The sequence below is a fragment of the Macaca fascicularis genome, chromosome 3 (assembly GCF_037993035.2).
Source record: "Macaca fascicularis isolate 582-1 chromosome 3, T2T-MFA8v1.1".
Lineage (NCBI taxonomy): Eukaryota > Metazoa > Chordata > Mammalia > Primates > Cercopithecidae > Macaca > Macaca fascicularis.
This window is the reverse complement of record NC_088377.1, coordinates 134,573,226-134,592,552: the sequence shown is the minus strand read 5'-3', so window position 1 is coordinate 134,592,552 and position 19,327 is coordinate 134,573,226. Positions and strand designations below refer to the sequence as shown.

Sequence of the window (19,327 nt, the reverse complement as noted above, 5' to 3'; positions counted from 1 at the left end):
TGAATGAATTGAAAGAATTGATTACCTATGTACAATTGATAAGAACTGAAGGATGTTAACCTGCTATACTTCCAGAAGGCTGAAAATCTTTACGGGAATCTTGGATGAAGGGTCACAACCATCACCCACCTATTCTAGATCAGTCTGGATGCTCATAAATGAGAAATAAACACTTTCCTGCAATTGAAGATTGGTTTAGATATAAAAGACAAACGATGTTGCAAGGCGAGCAGACAGGACCAAATTGCCCCTATCATCCTCACCCGCATTCTTTACACATGTGCCACAGATGCCTTGATCTGAGAGAAGTTCTAGGGGTTCCATTACAATTGTTCTTAGACCAACTATTCCAGAGAAGACAATCCAAGGCTCAACACAACTAGACAGTGCCATTTCGAATGTTAGAGCCTGCCTAGCTGTCTGCAGTCTCTCCACAGGAAGAATATGCAGGAAAACATTTTATGCCAGATGCTGTGCTTGTAGCTAATGCAAAGGCAAAGAGAACATCATCCTATCCTCAAGAAAAGCAGAGTGACAGTATTAGAAATCCATTCACTACTCTATCACCGGTGTCTCTATCACTAGAATACTAAAAATGATAGTTGCATTTAGGGAGTTTCAACAATTGTACATTTTTAGTGTGCCTTTCTTGAAAAATTTCAACACAATGATTAAAACTGTGCAGACTGACTAGGATTCACTTAACCCCTCATTGTCTCTTTACTCATGTCTAACATTGAGATTTTTTTTTTATGATTTCAACTTTTATTTTCGATTCAAGGGCCACATATGTAGGTTTATTACTTAGGAATATTGTGTGTTGCTGAGGTTTGGGGTACAAATGATCCTGGCACCCAAATAATGAACATAGTATCCAGTGGGTAGCTTTTCAGCCCTTGAACCCCTCCCTACCTTCTCCCCCTATTAGTTCCCAGTGTCTACTGTTGCCATCTTTTTGTACATGTGTACCCAGTAACATGGGGATATTCGTAGTACCTCTCTCATTGGGTTATTGTGGGAATTAAATAAGAAAATACATGAAAAATGAGAAAATGATGCCTTGTATACTTAGCAGTCAACCTTTTAGTAGATATTATTATCTATTACCTTTTATTTATTATTTATTTATTTATTTATTTATTTATTTTACTTTCAACATCTCCAGCCCAAAAGGAACAGTTTAAAGAGGAATTCAGACTCAGAGGTCAAGTTCCGAGTTCAAGTTTCTATCACTTCAAAAGTAGCAGAATCAACATGAGAATCCAGATAGCTTGCCTCCCACACCAACCACCGCCTCACATAGTCTAAGCTGCAGGAAAACCTGACTCAAAAGTTATCTCAGACAGAATCTTTTTTCATTTATTTCCTTCCCAGACGTTTCATTCTAAAGCAATCTCACAATGCTGATTGTTTTGAAACCTCCCTCCATTGCTCCTGCTTCACCTCCTCCAGGAAAGGGCAGTGCTATTCAAGGACTTTATCACAGGGAGGGAGGCACCAGCAATAACAATTAAAAATGCTTTTGTTAGCATTGCTTCATTGTAGACATGTCTCATCTGAAGTAATTATCTGATATGCTATTTTTTTTCCTTTGCATTGGGGTTAATTTGTTTCTTAATTAATTCCCCTTCTTTCATGTGTTTATTTGGAAACTACTCTAGTGAAAGATAAGAACTTACCATCAGGAACTGTTCACAAGGCAATAGATGGTCCATGCTCTGAACCAGGCTTACACTGCAGGTCAGGTGTCTATGATGGAGGTCATGCAATGAAAAGCAAAGAATACAGACATTCAGACATTCCTAAGATAGCAGCGGTGTTTTATGCTATGATTATAGATTAATAGGTAAACTTTTGAAATAGGACTCCTGACACTTCTGGTTAAACCTACGATATTTTGCCTTAATGATGCAAAGTTCTCTTTCCAAATTACCGTTAAATATGTGCCTTTTTTGTGGATTGATATGTACAATTTCAGTATTTCAATATGGAAAGAGCAACTGCTGGCAGTTTATAATAAGGAAGGTCCATGGATCTCATGTAGTATAAGTACTCCTACTGATCTATGGAAAATTCAGTTGAAAATTCACAGATTACCTTTCTAATTAGCGGACTTTGGGAATTTAAGAATAGTGCTCCAAAAACACCTGCAGTTAAACTCCAAACAAACGATACTCCAGGAGGTTTATCAGTGGGACTTTGAACACTAAAACTGTAGTGCGACTATTTTTGACAACACCACCTGGTATATTGTGGAAATCTCTTTGTTATTAGTAACAAAGTTTTGATTCTTGCCAACACTTCGGCTTCACATTCCAATAAAGTGAACTGCAATACAGGGGAGAATTCAATAGAAGCAATACCTTCAAAAATTATATTTTAAACATAGACCACATTTCCTTGCCAAGCGGTCAGAATGGCAAAGCATCTTGACAGATTTGCCATCACTTAATAGGGTTGAATTGTCAGGGTGTTTACCCAAGGGACTAGCAGTTTTCTCCCAGGCACAGTGCCTCCAATTTGGGTAGATACCATAAGGTTCACAAATGAGGCCTCATAGAATGCAAACCAGGCAATTAAGCTTTTCCAATATGGAAAACAGATGTGGTTGAATAAATGAACTGAAATTTGTTCTGAATTTCTCAATAAAAAGTAAATTCCATCTAAATAAAAATATACATGTGCATTAAGTCTACATTACCTACATTTACAAAGTAGTTTTAAGAAAGATTATTTATACAAGATTTAAAGGAATGTAACATCACACAATATACCCACGTAACAAATATGAACATGTATCTTCTTGTGCTAAAATTAAATTAAATTAAAAAGTAAAGGAAAGTAACAATAAATGCAGGTTGGTACCATCCAGAAAATTTCAACTGTTACCAATGGCTATTTAACTGACTTTCAGCTCTTATTTTTACGTTAAATAAATATTTTTTGTATTATCTTTTCTAAGATGCTTCTAGGAATTTAAAAGTTCTTCATCTTTCCTAGAGACCTTTCTCCAACAACCATTATTATTTATGACCTGCTTTTTTCCAGGAAGGATTCAAGGTGACCTGTAATGACACAAAGAGGAGAACAAATAAAAACATGAGTACTTGGGTAATTACTACCAATGAAATAAAATGGTTTTAAGTAGGCTCCATTTGTTTTAAAGCTCCAATCTTTATATTTATATTATCAACTTACTCAGCATTATTGAGATGACATCGTTCCTAGCTTTCAAGAACCCATAGCCTAAGTCAGAATGACTAGTTTGTTCATCTGATTGCCATTCCCTGACTCATTCCTTTCAAGTTGGATATCATCCAGTGTGTCTTTTTAAAACATAACTTTGGTCATGTCGTTTCCTTAATAAAAAATTTAATAGCTTTTTATCTCTTAAAGAACAAAGTTCAAAATACTTATAATGCATATAAAATCCTAAGTGGTTTAACCACCATCCTTCTATCCTTCTTTACCTTCTACTAATCCCTGTGAGGCACTGGGTACCCTGAAAATAGGGAACTACCTGATACTATTAAAGCAAATATGTACTTTCTCATCTTTGTCTTTGTGTTCTCTCTTCTATGTAAAAACCTCCTTTCCTCTTCCTCTGCCTGGAAAACTTCCACTTATTCTTCAACATCAAGCCTATATGTTACCTCTACATGGAGGTCTGTGATGACTCATCTGAGTGTAATTAGTTGCTCTTCACCTGTGTTTTTGTATAAGTTTGTATACATACATATCTTAAAATTTTATCCTTCACTATATTTCTTTGTCTCCCATCAAATTATGCCTTCCTGGAGGACTGTAGGGGTACATTGCTCATCCAGAAAAAGAAAACTAGATTTTAGAATAGTGCCTTGTATAATCAACATCAGTCAAAGTTTGCTGAATGAGTGACTGTGAATTAGCTATTATCACTCTCTCTATTGCTTATTGAGCATTTACTATGTGCCCATCGGTGACTTAAGTGCTTCATATGTTTTCATGTAATCTTTACATAACTTCCTAAACCACAGATTACTATCCTTTCCTTTTGACAGATGAAATTGCAGCTTAAGGAGTTAAAATAACTAGCTGAAGGTCACACAGCTAGTGAAAGGAGGAGCTGAGATTCCAATGCTGGCCTGTCTGATTCCAACCCTGTGCACCATTTGCTTCTTTTGCTTCAATACCATTTGTGTCTTTTGTGTCTGACAGCTCTATTGAAGTAAAGAGCAGTTAATAAGAAAACAATGAATAACATAATTCTGTTTGCTACAATATGGTGAATATAACTTTGCCCTAAATTATTGCCCCAAGACCTCAAGAGTAAATGATAATCATTTAAGGAAATATTAGGCTATAGTCCTCAGCTATCCCCAAGCGTACCCAACAGCTTTTGTCCTTTGGTTAACAACTGACAAAGATTGGCATGCTTTTTGTTATTGATAAGGCCATATTTTTTGTATTATTCTTATACAAGTGACTTCAGGGACCACAGAAAAATATAGATTAGTTCAACTTGTGGCTCTGTTAAAACTTCAAGAGACATTGTCAAAAATCAATACCTGAGGCACTAAAGAATGTGTTTCTAACAAGTCTTTTGATGTCAAGTCACCCTGGAAGTCAGGTTTTCGCAGGTGTTGCTGGCAAACACAAACACACTTGACACCCAATATGACATAGACTTTTTGATCCTGTTGTTAGGAACTGGAACACGAACCACTTCACTTCTGCGATTTCTCCTGAAAACTAATGCATAGGGGAAAAGGGCAGCAAAGAGCAGATGCAGACTAATTCAGTGGGCCAAATACCTTCTTGTTTGTCTTGTAAGTATCTGCTAAATCTGGATGGAAAGAAGGTTACTCCCGAGATAGTTCGTTGTTAGTGAGGGAACAAGCTAGGTATTTGAATATGGAGTAGCATTGTGATGGTGAGAAATGACATGTCTTATAATACCAGTCTCCTGAAATGATAGGATTCGAGGAATCCTTTGTGGTCTGCATATCATTTCAGCCTAAATGATGAGTCATGAAAATGCCAAAATGAATAATCTTACTATTTAAGAAGTCCTTCAGTTTCAAATGAAGAAAATAAAAGTGGATGACAATCTTGGTTACAAACCACAGGAATTGAGTGCAATGATTTCCAGAGAGACTTGGGATGGAAAGCAGAGTGACTTTGAGCCATTTTTGAAGGTTTCCACTATGATTAGGGGGTCCTTTGTTTGGAATGTCCACGTGAAATCATTGGTACTGAGCCATGCTGTTGAATGGTGATAACCAATATGGATCTTTGACTCAAGTGTTTTGGGGGCCCATGGCACATAGGAGTTGTTGACTTCTTCAGATTATACTGCGTACACTGGTATTTGCTATACTTCATTATACGATTTCTTAAATCAACATTAATTCCTGGTATTGGGATGGGCATCAATTGTTTTCATGCAAAATATTCCCAGATGTGCTACAGGTAATGTGGTCAAAACAAAACAAAACAAAAAAGGTTACTAATCCTTTTAGCAATAACAATATGATTGGCCTCCTTTATGGGCAGATAACGCAGCTGATGTGAACAGCTCGAATTTCTCAGGCAGTTTTGTCAACTATATACCACCCCCAGTTCCAGTTTAAAATACAGGCCAATCTGGGATTTTGTACAGCTAATGATGCAACTTGAACAAGCTGAATAGGAGCGACACCGAGGTCTCTAAACATCACAACTTCTAGAACTTGTTTTTATGTAATAACCTGTGCCGTGAGGTGACAGATGGTTCAAAGTGCAGCAACTCAATGATTCTCTTCCAGGCACATATATAATCATTTAATTAAAAGAACTAAACAAAACATTCAGTACTGCATGTGTGACAAAGCAATTAAAGGTGTAGACTTATTGTTAGAAAACAGCCCCAAAGAGATAGGTGAACAGCAGAGAATAAACATGAAGGTTATTATCAAGTCTCCTGATTACAGGACAGTAGCAATGGTTTATTTTTTAAATGTATATAGTCCAGCTCTGTAAATAGCATTCTTCTTGGAAGTGGGCATTTGATGCCTCTTTGCCATCTGGAATTTTTGTAGCTAAGTATAGATTCTCATAAAAACTATTTATTATTGTTCCCTTTAATGTATTAGTACAAATTCAGAAGCCAATAACTGTAAAACTTCTGAAAATAATTCTCATGGCAAAAAAAAACACTTAAGTGGGAAACCTATTTCTACCAGATTCTACATGTCTACAGTCCTTTTGTCTTCTGTTGAAAAAAAATATTTGGCATTGTGCCAGCATAGAAGGCACAAAGCTCTGTTTGAAATTGATACATCATGAAATTGATACACCTGAGTAGAAATAGTAAACGAGGAACTGATGTGGGGGCTCACAAGTGACTGATATTTTCCAGTTCACATTCTCTTTTTTCAGAACACAAAAAGAATAAACTGCCTGAAATCTTTCTCATAGCTTATATTCTTTTGCTCCCATGATCATAGCATATTTCATGATAAGCAATGCACAACATGTGATAAATCAACACACAGAAATAGAAGAACACTATGTCAATGTAATAAAAAGCCATATATTAAAAATTCACAGCTAATGTCACACTCAGTGGTAAAAGACTGAAAGTTTATATTCAACATAATATGGGAAGTTCCAACCCCTAGTACCTTAGAATGTGACTTGATTGAAAAATGGTGTCATTGCCTATGTACTTAGGTTAGGATGAGGTCATACTGAAGTAGATTCCTAATTCAATATGACTGGTATTCTTACACAAAAGCAAAATTTGGATACACACACACACACACACACACACAAACATACACACACACTCATCATTGAAATAAAGCATGGCACCTGGGATCCTAAAAAGAAGGCTCCATGGCTTGTTAGAAAAGATCAGGAGAAAATAAAACTTCCAAATAAATTAGTATTGAACTAAAAATTCCCGTCAGTGAATGAGTATGGCTTGGATGCCTACAGTAGCATCATTCCACAACTGGCTATTGATTGTGGGAAAAAAATAAAGTTTTAAACATTCGCAAAGCAAGAATAAGTGAGCAAGTGGTGTTAATTGATTCCTGAGAGTCTAAATCAATTCCTTGTCTTATGTGTCATCTCATTTTAATTAAAAAAGAATACGATTAGTTAAGGATCCACACTGCACAATAAAATTGTTTCTCAGTCATACTTTAGAGTAGCTTCATATTGCCTGCTGGTGGTCAGCTTCCCCCCATGTGTGCACGTGCACACGTGCACACACACACATAAACCCATCATTATAATTGGAAAATGTTACATGGTAGAGCAGCAAAATATCAATTCACTCATCAATCCATTTAACAAATATTATGGAGCACCTCTATACTCTGTGAGGCATTGAGAATTCAGAGATTAACAAGAGTTCTCACTTCAGTGGAGAATTTAGTGAATAATCTAGAAATCACCATATATTTTCATTAGTACCATGAGAGAAACACATGAGGGAATGAAAGAGGTTCAGAGAATGGGCACACAAGTCATTCTGAAGTCAGGCATTAAGAATGGTTCCTTAGAGAAGAAGCCCTTGAATGGATTCGCTGAGCAGACAAGTAGTAAATGTCATTCTAGACAGAAGGAACATCATAGTATGTCAGAGCTTCTCCATAAAGTTGAGTTTATTTGGAAGAAAAAAAAAATTGGGAAAATGGTGGCAGATATTTAATAACATTTAACAATGGTTTGTTGGACAACTACTGCAAGTAAAGCCCATTTTAAATTACACCAGCTTACAACTACAACAATGGAAAAAAGACAAAAATACTAATTTTATAACATCGCACCTGCTGGCAAACATAATTGTATCTGGCCAAGTCCAGCATTTCTTCTTGAGCAAAATTAGTCACATCTGTGACTTGATAGTCTGCAATGAAAACATTGCAACACCTAAGTCCTGGATAAATTCAAACCACCAAGAAAATGGGTACCTCATAGTATTTGAACATTGAAAATCAAATGACAGTACATGCTACATATGGAAAGAGCTTCTACTAAACATCACTTACTTGCATGCAGACTCTCAGGCCCAATGGGTTCTGCTATAAGGTCATTGAGTTTCTCACATAAATCATAAAGCCAAATCTGACACTGATATTTATAGCTTGAAGCTTTCATTCCCCGTATGGAAATTTCCCAGTAGATTCTTAGACTATCGTTGTTATCTCTGTTGATGGCCAGTCAGTAAACAAATGTTTATGGAGTCACCACAAAGCACAGACTGACAAATGAAAAGCATACTTTTGATAGCAAGGGACGATTGGTCATGGTCCTCAAATAAAGGAGTTTATGGCTTCAGAACAAAAAACAGACAAACGTTATAACCTGAAATATATCATTGCATCATTATAGTGAAAGGAATCCATTACGAGCTTGGATTGCAGAATGGACTGAAGAAATAGGACAAAAGTGAGTATAGTGAGTGGTCCCAGAATACCTACCACTCACGGGTTCCTTAGTAAGCTCTCTATGCACCCTTTACCTTCGTTTCTCAAGCTATAAAATGGGATAATGGTAGTATCTACATCATAAGAATGCCATGAGGATTAAATAAGAAAATACATCTGCAACAATTAGAACAGTAGCTGGCACAAAAATATTAGGACTATTGAAAATACTAGGGATCTTTAAAAGGCTTCCCCAAAAAAGCCTTGCCCAAAAAAGGTAGTCTGAAAACAGTAACTTAGAGAATAGGAAAACTGAAATAGCTCTTCTTTGTTCACTTTTGAGGAATTCTGAATTGGAATCTAAACAGGATAAACCACTTAATAACAATTCTTTGACTTTAGCCACCCTTAGATTTCTGGCACTTGCTGAACTGCAATATTGAATTTTGCATTTATAATTTCATTTTTTCTAGTTATTTCTTCTTTCTTCACCTGTGTAATTTTAACTTAAACTCAGCAATTTACATCTCTTCCTATATAATATCACCTTGTTTCCAGAGAGGGAGCCTAGTCCTCTGAGAAAATCAAGAGACTAAGCTCTAATCCTAGCCTTTCTGCCTATTGGTTGTCTAAATTTTTTTTTTTAATTTAAACAGATTTATTTATTCACTTAATAATCAAGAAATCCATTCCATATTATCCTTATGAAAAATAGCTACATTGCCCAACCCTAAACATAAAAATTGAAAAAAGTAATGTGTTTTACATTTTTGCAAATCTCTCTAATCTGCAAATACTGATGCCCTGGCATCGGTATTTTTTAAGCTGTTTTGGTGATTTCAGCATGCATCCAAGTTTAAGCACCAGTGATATAAGTCTGCTGTCCTTCGCATTCCTATGGTGTATTAAATGAAAGAGGTATGACATCTGACTTAAAAGAATACATTTGGATTCTCACATTGATTTCTACATTCAATTTCTTTGGATATTTTGCTTTATTTGAAGGACATGAAGAAAAACTTTTACAGATATGTAACTGGAAAATGGAGAAGTATTTTAATAGTCTTTTCAGAGAACTGTGAATAGTCTTCTTTGATACTACACCAAATTTCAACAAGTGTTGGTTCCTTACAGGTTAATTGCTGTGGAATCTAGAAACATATCATTGTGCTTATCATACTCTGTTACATTAAAATCTATTGGTTTATCTTGCACATTGAATGAAACTTTAACCCATTCATGATCTTCTATCATGTATCAATCGTTTAGAAAATGTTGATTCATTGTTTTGAATATTAACATATCATTATCTACTATCAAAAAAACACTTTTTTTAATATTACTATTGATCCTTTCAGAAATGTTTTTAAGTATGAGGAAGCAGCCAAGCTCACAGTGGCAGATGCAACTTTTAATTTTCACTTATAAGATGAAATTTTGTTATTGGCAACAAACAAAGGAAAATTGTCAGTTGTTTTCCCTAAAGGGAGAGTCTTACTTTGTTCATTTTTGAGGAAATATCTGCCAAATACCCAAGTTTAAACAACCATAATTTTTCTGGCCGTCACACTTTCAAGTAAAAAATACTGTTCCACAAAAAAGAAAAAAGAAAAAAAAAAAGAGAAAGAGAAAAAAAAGTCTATGCTGGTTTATCTCACAACGCAAACAATTGCGTAAGTGCTTTTCCCCAAGACAAGAATTGTACTTCAATGTGCAGCAGAGTACTTTACACATACTTCTTATTTCATCACCCAGCATATGTAAATGATACATACTCAAGGTTCAAAGTTTAATAAAATTAATATCTCTTACTGCTTCACTGAGGGAATTTTTCAACAAAACTGATTTTTTTACTGTGTGTGGCAGTGAAAAATACAATGTTCCTATAAAAATTGGCATTGCAGCCTTGCTTCATGCTAAGGCACCAGCGCTTTTATCCACCATTGATTTTGCACCATCAGTACAAATGTCAACATAGTCAAAAAGAAATCTAGTGCTTCCATGTTATTATGAAAATTGTTATTTTCATATTATTATGAAAATAAATTATGGACTCCCTGAAAGGACTTTCTTGAAGTCTGTAAAACACAGTTTGAGAACTACTGATCTAAGTCATTGGTTCTCAAACTTGGCTGCCTATTAGAGTCACCTGAGAAGATGTTTTAAATATTGATGCTCAGGCCACATCTTTGACTAATGAAATCAAAATCTCTGGGTACAGGGCCCTGGCATCAATATTTTTTAAGCTGTTTTGGTGATTTCAGCATGCATCCAAGTTTAAGCACCAGTGATATAAGTCTGCTGTCCTTCGCGTTCCTATGGTGTATTAAATGAAAGAGGTATGACAGCTCTGAGACCCCAGGAAGCACCAGCAGGTTCAGTTCAGAATACTGTAGGTATAGGGTGGCATCTATGCAGAATCCCAAAGGATAATTTTCATGCCTGGATTCCCAGTCTTTGGCCCATTTATCATCACTGTTGCTAAATACAGTAGCATGTGTTATAGAAGAATGCATAAAGCACTGGCCAAGGATTCAAGCCGAGTACTCTACAGCTAACTCTAATATTTATTAGCTTTGTGGTTTGGCCAAAATACTTAGCTTCTTTGCTTCCTTACCCTAAAAATGGTGATGATAATAACAACATCTATTCTCAGTGGGTGGTTAGGAGGATTAAATGAGCAAATATATGGAAACTCTTACAACAGTTCTTGGCACACTGGAAGCACTAAATGTCAGCCATTAATACTATCCACTGAAATGTAACTTTCAGTGATACATCAAAAGTGCCTATCAGACAATAAGCACTTCTTGAATAAACGAATGCAGAAACATCACAATTAGAGCAAAGGAATCATGTCATGAAGCCTGGCTTTATCACTTACTGTGTTCACTTGATAAGTTATGTAAACTTTCTGAGTTTCAGCCTTATCCATACTTTACCCTGTGCGCTTCTGTTTCCTCACATATAAAACAAAAGGTTTAGATCATCTTCACGGTTTCTTTCATCTCTACAATGTAATGATCTTATTGCTTATTTATATTTTTTCAATGGCGTTCATACAAATTAAATTTTATTTGGCCACTATGAATATAAGAAATATGACTTTATATAAGACTTATATAAAGACTTGGAAGAAATATAAGACTTTCTTCCAAGCTGCTGTCTTTGAGTATATTTAACTGTATTATCCAACTCCTATCACTTTCTCTTTTCCACAAGAGTCCAAGTAATGTCACCAATAACTCATTGAAGTCATGGTCCTCCAGGCTGCAACTCTTCCTTATATAATGTTGAAAAGATGGCCCCCTCGTAAAATATACTCTTATTAAACCCATGCTGATTCCTAGTACTTTCCTCATTCAGTTCTAAGTGTTTCCATGCTCTCTGTTAGCAAACTTTGTTCTAGAAGATTACCAAAGCACATCATGCTTATTTATTTATATTTTTTTCATGATTTATATATCCCAAATTTGTCCTTCCTCCTCCCCTTTCACCCTCTGGGAGTCCTCCCATTATGTGTTTTTCAAGGATTATTGATGGTGATTTCAAAACGTAATCTGCAATTTCTTCCAGAATTCATTACTGTGGACAAACTCCATCCATTTGATTATGGGTTTGTGTGTGTGTGTTTTTTTTTTTTTTTTTTTTTTGTATTCTCTCCTAATTTTGAGTGTGGTAACATTTTCACATTATCTGTGCTACCATTTCCATGTTAGAAACCATTCCCAATGAAGAGAATGAGAAAGCAAGAGGGATGGAGCAGCATCTTTCTTTTATTCATATAGAACCAACTTTCCCATCTGATGATTCTATATCTTCCTGCCACATCTTCTCCTGAAACATAATTTCAAATCAAAACAATAGCAATGACAAAAATCACGTTGATGCATTTTCACATTCTGTGCTTTAGTGTCCCTTATTTTTACAGGCTGATGTCAATCTTTAATGTTGTATATGGGGACGCCCCCAACCTACATACAGACAGCACCCATTCTGTGTTGCTAGTTCTAACACCAAAATCCCTAAAAACGTAGCCTAGTACCCAGGGGATTCTTTAGAGTTTTCATATTCTCTTTCTTGTTGAGACTATTCTGTATTGTAGGAATTATTTTTTAAGTCCTCCTGTATTCCATTTTAGAGTCTTAATTTATGTGAAGCATATCTCTTTTAAAGTATTTTTTTCCAAAGCATATATAACTACATCCTGTTTTTCCTTCCTCCACTCTATCTAATAATAACATAATTGGGTAACTTTCTTCCAAAATTTTACATTACTTCTCCATTCTAAAACATTTTTTCTTTTATCATTCAAAATGATGTCCAGTGTAGGAGTTCCTTTATTTCTTTATGCTTTCTCAGAGAAACCATATGGCCAGTAAAGTAAGTCAAGAATATACCAGAACCAAGCTTTAGACAAATGAGACAGGAACCCAGTTAACAACTACCTGGATATTCCCCAACCCTAGTTTTAAATTTGTATTAAAAAGAAAGTTCCTGCTAACAGCAACTAGGTAGTCTATGGTATATACCATAATATTGCTTCTGTTCCTCTTATTCTTTCTACCTGGATGCCTTTCTGTGTTTGAAGGCTCAGGTTTATAGTCACACAGTGGAAGGTAGAGAGGAAGCTGTCAGGGGATAGCCATAGTACTTGAAGTCAAAACACCTGGTTTTACACCTTGATTTCACCCACACATTCTAACCATATGACTATGAACAAGTTTCTTCACCTAGCAGAACTGTTTTTGCATATCTAAAACAGAGATAATATCCACCATAAGGTTATTGTGACTATCAAAAGAACAAAATATGTTTGTGTGTGTGTGTGTGTGTACATACCCAGTACATTGGTACCTGGCTTTACAACAGAATAAACACATTTTTTAAATGAATAAACCAAAGTAACATTCTTCTGTACAGATAAGGCTGGGGTGGATGAGAAAGAGAAAGGAGAGAGACTTATAACCTACTGCCTCTCATGGTATTTACTTTTAAGTATTTTAACCCTTATAATCTAAATAAACTAATTTTAAAAGGAGCAGCTCACTGTGATAAAATTACTTCAACACTTCACTCCATCATTCATTTGTATAACATGTGTTTCTAATGTAACTCTGAATATCAGAAGTTTGACTATATTATCACCCCATGCTATTCAATATAGGTGATACAATTCAGATAATACTTATTGTGTTCCAATCTCATGTTTCAACTCACTAAATGTGCGTTTTTTTTGTTTTGTTTTGTTTTGTTTTAATTTGAGACGGAATCTCACTCTGTCACCCAGGCTAGAGTGCAGTGGCCGGATCTCAGCTCACTGCAAGCTCCGCCTCCCGGGTTTACGCCATTCTCCTGCCTCAGCCTCCCCAGTAGCTGAGACTACAGGCGCCCGCCACCTCGCCCGGCTAGTTTTTTGTATTTTTTTTTTTTTTAGTAGAGACGGGGTTTCACCGTGTTAGCCAGGATAGTCTCGATCTCCTGACCTCGTAATCCGCCCATCTCGGCCTCCCAATGTGCTGGGATTACAGGCTTGAGCTACCGCGCCCGGCCTGTGCCTCCTTTTTCTAGAGTCGGTTGTGGTATCCTCATTAAACACACACGCACAGAGGAACATAAAATTATTCTTAAAATGCTGGCAATAGTTGTTTTATTCCAGCCCACAGCCTTCCCCAAAGCTACAGCTCATCGTGCCCCTTTCCAATGCAGAGAATCTTTTCCACATTGCTGTTATTTTATGGCTAGTTCGTTCTCTTGCAAAGCCTGCCTTGATTGTAAATTTTTCTCATACATCCTGGAGAGTTAGACATGAAGCCTATCATTGAAAAACAAGAACTTTTTTTTTTTTATTTTTTAGCAGCTTCTCATTACTCCTACCCCTATGGGAGAGGAAATTTCAGCAGTTTAGGATCGTTTCACTGTGATTCTTCGCTGCCAGAAAATAATGTCCAGATATTTTTTAGGTCCTTTCATTCTCTGTCTCCCTGAGGGGTTCAGGTCCTGATTAATATAACTTGAAGATGAGAAAATTATTGTATCAAGAAGAGATGGCCTCTCCAGTGCTAGCCAGAAACCTCTTAACAAAGTCAAGCTATTGCACAGACAGGGCTCCTATTACCAAGCCTTCCATAGTGGTACATAAATCCAGTGGAAGCCAGGCACTCATTCTAGAAGTAATGACAGTACCTGTTTGGTGACACCTGCCACTTCAATCAGGTTGAGTGAAGCAATATCCCTATGCCTAAATAAGTCAGTATAGGCCATTTTGTCCAGAGTCTCCTAGTCCTGAGAAGGGAAGAAATAAATAATATATTAGCCTTTACCCCTTCATCCACCCATTCACCTCCATTCCCCCGGATTCAAGAATACTAAATGCAAGAAAGATTTGGGGTTTTAATTTTGCATTATATTATGTGTTAAGCCCTGGATTTCTAGCTGTTTTATTTGTGGTTGAGAGGTAGCAGGATTGAAAAAGATACAGAAATATTTTTGATAGCTCTGGGCTATATCTAGTGTTGATTTTAATAGCAGGCCAGATATTCAAGAACATGCTGTGTAGCTGTGTATGAACTTGGCTGTTGGTTTCTCTTGCCAGATGAAATTATGATTAATCAGGGCTCAGATGTCAGTTGTTTTATATTGCTTGTGCTCTTTGCTAACAGCTGCCTATTTCAAGCTGTACTTCCTACATGTCAAATATAAACGTGAAACCACAATCTCCAAAAGGAAAAATTTCAAAGTACTAATATTCATACCAATGTAGATAAAGCATACTGTAATATTCAATGTCATTTCTGATTAAAATCCACTTAGTATGTTACATAATTTAACTTAAGTCAGTATAGAGAAAGAACTCTCCTACATGAGGTAGCCAGGAGAAATTCTTTTTAAAACCTTATTATTCGGTATGCATATAATCTGTTTAGATATTTGTAAATATATATCTCTGCAAATACTCTATGCATAAAATGCTCCTCAATAAACAAATATCACTTTCCTTTTTATTCTACAATAAATAAAAACAATAAACATGTTGATAGGTCAATTATAAAAAATTTAAATATTTGATTCAGATTTAGGTTTAAATACTTGGAAGTAAGGTGGTCTGTTCTTGACAAGGTCCTCAATACCTTTTTATTTGATTTGTTTACTCAAAAATGACATAAGAATATAATTCTGTATGATTTCTTTTCACATAGTCCAAGCAGAAAAATATTTTAAAAAGAAAAAGAAAGTAAAGAAAATATTGGTCAAGATTTTCAGGAGTTTAGAAAAGTGTATGCCTAAAATGTTGGTAGGTGGACTAAATATAATTGATTTTTTTTTTTTTTTTTTTTTTTTTTTTTGCTTAACCTAGATGATAAATGTCTAATCTGGACTGCCCATGTGGCATGCAGTTTCCAAATTAAACTCTTTCAGAGACTGCTGTTTTTAGCAAAAGAGGGGGAAGTGAGAATTAGACAACACCCTTGCTCTTTCTATACAAATGCAGTCAAAAATCGAGTTTGGCCAATTCACTGTAGTTCATTGCTTGAACTATAGCAGGACCCCAGAAACTTAAAGCAACCTGAGAGCCCCTGAACAGGTTTATCCTAGTCTAGAGTCTAGCACAGAGTATAGAAGAGAGTGTGGTGCCCTTCTCATTTCTCTCCTCTGTCCTTTCCCGATGCACACACTACCTGTGTGAGACCTGCTTCCCAGTGTCCGAAATACAGAATCCAAGGAAGCATCTGGTATTCATCTCGAGAACTATCAGAAAAAATGTAGCCATCTAGAGTAGAGGGGGAAAGGGAGTCAGTAAAAGGTGTGGATGCTATTATTCATTTTCATGTCGTCACTTACCTCTGGGTTTCTAACAAAGGTCCTTCTTCTCCCTCCCCCAGGTGGCAAACCTGCTGCGGCTCTTCCAGATCCCTCAGATCAGCTATGCATCCACCAGCGCCAAACTCAGTGACAAGTCGCGCTATGATTATTTTGCCAGGACCGTGCCCCCCGACTTCTACCAAGCCAAAGCCATGGCTGAAATCCTGCGCTTCTTCAACTGGACCTACGTTTCCACAGTGGCCTCTGAGGGTGACTACGGAGAGACAGGGATCGAGGCCTTCGAGCAGGAAGCCCGCCTGCGCAACATCTGCATCGCTACAGCGGAGAAGGTGGGCCGCTCCAACATCCGCAAGTCCTACGACAGCGTGATCCGAGAACTGCTGCAGAAGCCCAACGCGCGCGTCGTGGTCCTCTTCATGCGCAGCGACGACTCGCGGGAGCTCATTGCCGCCGCCAGCCGCGCCAACGCCTCCTTCACCTGGGTGGCCAGCGACGGCTGGGGTGCGCAGGAGAGCATCATCAAGGGCAGCGAGCATGTGGCCTACGGCGCAATCACCCTGGAGCTGGCCTCGCAGCCTGTCCGCCAGTTCGACCGCTACTTCCAGAGCCTCAACCCCTACAACAACCACCGCAATCCCTGGTTCCGGGACTTCTGGGAGCAAAAGTTCCAGTGCAGCCTCCAGAACAAGCGCAACCACAGGCGCGTCTGCGACAAGCACCTGGCCATCGACAGCAGCAACTACGAGCAAGAGTCCAAGATCATGTTTGTGGTTAACGCGGTGTATGCCATGGCCCACGCTTTGCACAAAATGCAGCGCACCCTCTGTCCCAACACTACCAAGCTTTGTGATGCTATGAAGATCCTGGATGGGAAGAAGTTGTACAAGGATTACTTGCTGAAAATCAACTTCACGGGTAAGCCAACAGCCTTTAAACATCTTCTCAGGTGCAAACAGGTGAAATCAAATAGGAATCAAATGCCTCTGTGCCCAACGCAGAAATAATTGTTTCAGAGCCATAAAAAGGGTTCAAACTGTTAACCAAATATTCCAGGATGCGATAGGATGGTTCTCTAATATTCTTACTCATTTCTGAATGAACGTCTCGGCTGGTAAACGACATGGCAACGAAAGGGGCCTCAGGTGGGTCTGACAGCCCACTGTGGTAGCTCCCTACATTAGGACCAGGCTAGATTTGAGTTCTTTGTTGTTGTTGGCTGCAGGATTATGGCATGTGTCATATGGGCATTTAATCTTCTTTAGCAGAATTGGCAACTCTCTAGGGAACATGAACTTCCAAGCCTTCCTTGTGGGTGATTTGAGCAAAGAAATCTCATAACTTTCACAGTGGGTGAGAGAGAGAGAGAGAGAGAGAGAGAGAGAGAGAGAGAGAGAGAGAGAGAAATAGTCACTGATCTCCCAGAGCCTAATTAGGGACAAAATAGAAAAGATACTCAGACCACAGTAATTTCTAGGCATTCAGTTTCTTTTTCTGCTATACCAAAACATTTATATATTATTAATAGTTGGGGATTTTCTCAAAATATGAAATGAAACTCTTTTTCTGGAAGCTTGAGTATAAGCAGGTTGAAGACTAATGGAAGTCATTCTGATACAATAGTGAACATCATACAAAGGTGTATTCAAAGTGACTTCTGCTGCCTCTTTATTTATTTCTAAATACAGTCTAAATATTTCTCTAACTCTAGTATTGCATTGAATACATTACTACATAAAAAGCACAAAATCTTTAGGTCTACATTCTCTACTAGGGTACATGGGATATCTGCTTATTAAAGCACTTGTTCTGGGAACTGTAGCTTAATCCCAAATCATAAAATAGTAAGTAATATTTGGGGGCACAAAGATTTTGATGCCAAAAAATTACAGTGATAAAATGCTTTCATCAGGCTAAATTACTAATACCTCTCATGCCACTCACGCATCGCTCCAGTCTGCACAATGTCTAGTCTGCTTCCATGGAATTATCATCCAAGACGTGAACGTTTATAGGCTCAACTCATACTACCATTGGCGCAAATGGCAGTTCTCACATCTCCCTTATAAGTGGTCACTCAGAAGTCAAGTGGTCTATGAAATCACAGGTAGTAATGAAAAAAGACCTTATGACCATTGGCTTCTATTCCATAATTCTTACCTGCAAGGCAGCCTTGAAAATAAGCACAAAAAAATTACCAGCCTGCATGTTGCATGACTTCTTTACTTTCCCCAGAGAGGGCCAAAAGTAGTCAAAATCAATTATGTCAGTAATTCCTCCAATTCATCTGATGGATACCACTTCTTATCATTAGAATGACTGCTAAAAGTGGTAAAGATTAAACTTTTTCTGTGCCCTGTATTCCCATAAGTGTATTTCATATAGAAATAACAAATAAATAAGTAAATAAATAAATAGAGTAATAAATCAGCATTCATCTTCAAATCCCAGGTCAGTTCCTATTGACATCTCTAAAAAGTGAGAATGGACCTTGGAGTCAGTAAAAAAAGAATATCTTTACTCTAAAAATAAATGAACTCTCAGGTATTCATAAAAGCCATCTGCAATGCACTTAATACTTAAAGATGAATAAGAATTCAGCACATACTCCCCATCAGACTACCCTTCAGGATATTATTTATCTTTACTGACCACATATATTAATTAACTTTGTTATTCTAGTTCATTTCTGACTTTTTAGTATGCAAATATACAAATATATTCACTCATCAGCAGCTAAAATAAAAGGAACTCTTAGAATTCAGAAAGCCTTTGCAAGGTGTTTTATGTAACCAAAACATGTTCCTTCATTCCAGTGACTTCTTGGGTCTTAAAAGGCAAAGAAAAGTAAAGAAATAAGGGCATTATTTGGATAAACAAAACAAAAGTATCTTCTTTTTGTCTATCTTGTTCAATTACTCGTTTCAAGTCTACCATTCAGTTTGGCTGTGCAAACCTGACCACAAAGTGCTATTTTAGCCTTCTCAATTTGTCAGACATTACCAGTCATTCTCCATCTCTGAAGAGAGTAGGAGGGTGAAAAACAGATTTAAACTACATAAAAGAGAGGGAATTTAGACCAGCCACAAGGTAAATATTCTTAGCAG

The 19,327-nt window shown here is 37.0% G+C and overlaps 1 protein-coding gene across 6 annotated transcripts in view; it reads left to right on the top strand.

Moving 5' to 3' along the window:
* GRM3 (glutamate metabotropic receptor 3) overlaps nt 1-19,327 on the top strand; it is a 222,742-nt gene that overhangs the window by 127,802 nt on the left and 75,613 nt on the right. For all 6 annotated transcript variants that reach the window (XM_074035628.1, XM_045388686.2, XM_065542397.1 and 3 more), the window contains one exon: nt 16,283-17,138. In XM_074035628.1, coding sequence (XP_073891729.1) covers nt 16,283-17,138 — 856 coding nt within the window. The remainder of the gene's footprint in view (nt 1-16,282; nt 17,139-19,327) is intronic.